Source organism: Triticum aestivum, unplaced genomic scaffold (genome assembly GCF_018294505.1).
Source record: "Triticum aestivum cultivar Chinese Spring unplaced genomic scaffold, IWGSC CS RefSeq v2.1 scaffold53789, whole genome shotgun sequence".
Taxonomy (NCBI): Eukaryota; Viridiplantae; Streptophyta; class Magnoliopsida; order Poales; family Poaceae; genus Triticum; species Triticum aestivum.
Genome location: NW_025234292.1, coordinates 2,063 through 5,354, shown reverse-complemented (window position 1 = coordinate 5,354; position 3,292 = coordinate 2,063). Strand labels below are relative to the sequence as shown.

The following is a 3,292-nucleotide window of genomic DNA, read 5'->3' as shown; positions in this document are numbered from 1 at the left end:
TCACCGCACGGCCGTCCGATGCAACCCTGTGTAATTGTAACCGTTGGATCGCAATCCTACATGTCTTCACTTTCCCATAGTTTTCTCTCGAAACACACACACACAGACACACACACACACACACACACACACAGAGAAGTGTGTGTTAACTTGAGCGAGCTGCCGCCTGCTACAACAGAGTTCCGTCCGTCGGCCGCCCCTTGTCGCATCGAACAGTGACCAGCAAAATAGGACAGTTCCATGCTTGTACTAGAAATTATTCCTTGCATCGAACGCTCAAGCAAGTACACATACATAGTAGCATACACACTAGCCTAGTTGGGGAGCACTCGCAGGTGGCAAGCTGGCGAGAGGGAACTTCTTGAACACGACCACCAGAGGCTCACGCCCATCTTTCTTTACGGTCAGCCACCTTTGGCCGGCGTAGTCGAACAACACAAGATCGCGGCATGGCGCATTGAAGCACGATGTCAGCTTGTACCCGGTGCCATGCCTCTCGACGCGGAATAGGAAACTTTGTTCCATGCATGTGCCTGCCGACGGTTGGCATCCGTTCATCCCTCTGAAGCAGCTGGCGGACACATGCGTCTGGTTCGTGTTCTCTCCATGGACGTACCACCGGAGATGGTGCTTGCACCAGGTGACCACGCCTTTAAATTCGATCACGACATCGGTCGAGAGGCGGATTGACGCCTCCTTGCTAGAGCCATCGCTCGCCTCCGCCGGCTTGATCGACACATGCACGCCTCTCATCCCGCCAAATTGCTTGCACGGTGTCAGGGTCGCATGCTTATGACATTCCTCACTCCGAAATGAGCCAACGGAGATACAATGGTCGCTCAGATTGCGATCTGCTGCCATGATGGTGTACATGTTGTTACCTGTTAGCTCGTGGCCATCTATGTCGTAGACTGGTGGTGGCTGAGCTTGCGCAGCGTTGCACGGAGTGGTCAGCTGCAAGGCCACAGCCAAGCCAGAGAGTGAGAGGATGACCAAGAAACAAAAGTGCTCCATGTCTATGAAAGTATTAACTCACAATAAGTTGAAATTGTTGCTTGGGGGCATCCAGATAGTAGGATTATATAGATGGTGCGGTGAGCAACAATTAATTGCTAGCATTTAAGTCGAAAAGATATGCATAGTGCTAGTTCAAGATTGTAAGTGGACCTCATTAGTGTCATAGATTTTGTTTCTTCGGTCAATTTATTGTGTGTGCATGGGTAGGGAGATATACAATGTTCAATTTATTAATGAAATATTTTTTCTTTCATATATATTATTGGATATATATAATCCTCCATTAATTAATGATCGTAAGTGGACCTGATTCAATGTCCTAGGTTCCTATCTTTCTGCCACAATATTTTCCCCAGATAAGACTCATTCCTGTCATTGATTTTTGTCTTCAATCAATTTATTTTGTGTGCATAGGTAGGGAGATATACAATGCTCCATTTATTAGTGAAATCTGTTTCTTTATTCTGCATATAGATAGCACATATAGATAGTTGGATATACAATCTCCATTTATTAATGTTAAGTTTTATCAAGAAAGAATTATGTGTACCAAAAATCTAAAGAAATACTCTATGTGATTGTAGGTCGACCTAATTTAATGTTACAGGTTTGGTTCTTTCCGCAACACTATTTTCTGTAGATAAGCATCATTTGTGGCATAGATTTTTTTTTGACCAATTTATTCTGTGTGCAGAGGTAGGGAGATATACAATGCTCCATTTATTAATGAAATCTTGTGTCTTTATTCTGCAGATAGATAGCTGGATATAGAATCATGCATTTATTAATGATATTATTATCAATAAAGAATTTGCTATATCTAATATCTAAGGAATTATGTGACTGTAGGTGGACCACATTAATTGATACTAGTAGAACGCCCGCCCGTGCATTGCCATAGGCTTTTCATTTTTTTCCCGCTTACACCTATGAATACAATGCATATCAAATTTCACATGTATAGATTTGTTCTGATTGCGAATATAATGTATATCATATTTTTCATATATATAAAGGATAACCTGCAAAATTTTGGAAAAAAATTGGAATTCACTTCAACTGCAATGTAACTCGATGATGTAAACATAGAGAGCAATGATCCAGACAATTATATGTTACAAACTAACACATATCTTATGATTCTCATGCACATCACTTGGGTTTGTCATAGTCATCTTCTCCCGTGGTGGTAACCGTCTTTTCTCCCCCCGTCGTTGTCGTGCTTCTCATCTGCGTTCAATATCTTGGTCAGCAGCATGTTCTTCTTCTAGAGAGAACCCTAGCCCCGGTGCTCCAGGAGCTGCCTCGCGAGAGGGTCCATGTTGTTGATGTTGATGGCGGCAACAACATCGAGCGGGGCCAAGAGGTTGTTAATGCTCTTGATCTCCTCCGCATGGCTTCCATCGCCATCAATGGCACGACCAACATCAACGTCTTCTCATCTTCCTCCCCAAGCACATTGTAAATAAATCTAATCTGAATCTGGTATATGATAATCTTACTAATTTATGTTCCCTAAAAATAAAGATAAACTCAAATTAGTTGAAATTTTCTAGCAGTTCACTTGGGGACCAGTTTTTTTAAAATGTTGAGCTCGCAACAAAGTAAATTACGAAACAAGTGCTCAAGTGTATGCATACATTTTTTGTTTGACTAATTTAACTGGTCCTAGGAGATCATTGTAAAATTGTATCGGAGGCAAAATGGAAATAAGTTATAGACCATTAATACAAAATATTATATGGCTTGTTGTACATATAAAAGTGGCACATACATACAAACAGATTTAGTTTTGGGATCCCAAAACCCCTTAACTGCAATATACTCAACTATTTTCATCAAGAGTGGTACACCATGAGTGGCGTTAAGCCGAACCCCTTGACGGGAAGTGCTCGGTTAGGATAACTCCTGTTTCAGTGCCGGGATCAACGGGAGGGGAGTTGGAGGTTAGCCGTCGATGCCGTTGTATATTATGAAAATAGAATAGTAAAAGAAACAAGATGAGCTTGGTAAATGTATGGCATCTGAGTTGATTATGATACTATACCTTACCCAACTAGTTTTTCACATCCTAGTGTTTGTTTAACCAACCCATCTTTAGTTCCGCAATACCGTATCCACAAAGGATTATAAAGTAACTTTGACACATCACGGTTCACCATCCTGAAAGTAAGCCTTAATACTTCTGCATTGTTGCACAAGTAGCGTATGAGATGATTAGTTAAAAAAGTATCATAAGTACTTGACCACAAAATAATATCATAATTACTATTTA

The 3,292-nt window shown here is 41.3% G+C and overlaps 1 protein-coding gene across 1 annotated transcript; it reads right to left on the bottom strand.

The window, feature by feature from the left end:
* Positions 1-247: 247 nt before the first annotated feature.
* On the bottom strand, positions 248-1,036 carry LOC123176165 (alpha-amylase/subtilisin inhibitor-like). The gene has a single exon (XM_044590514.1). The coding sequence runs from the start codon at positions 1,012-1,014 to the stop codon at positions 310-312; it is 705 nt and encodes a 234-aa protein (XP_044446449.1). The 5' UTR covers positions 1,015-1,036; the 3' UTR covers positions 248-309.
* Between the last annotated feature and the right edge of the window lie 2,256 nt (positions 1,037-3,292).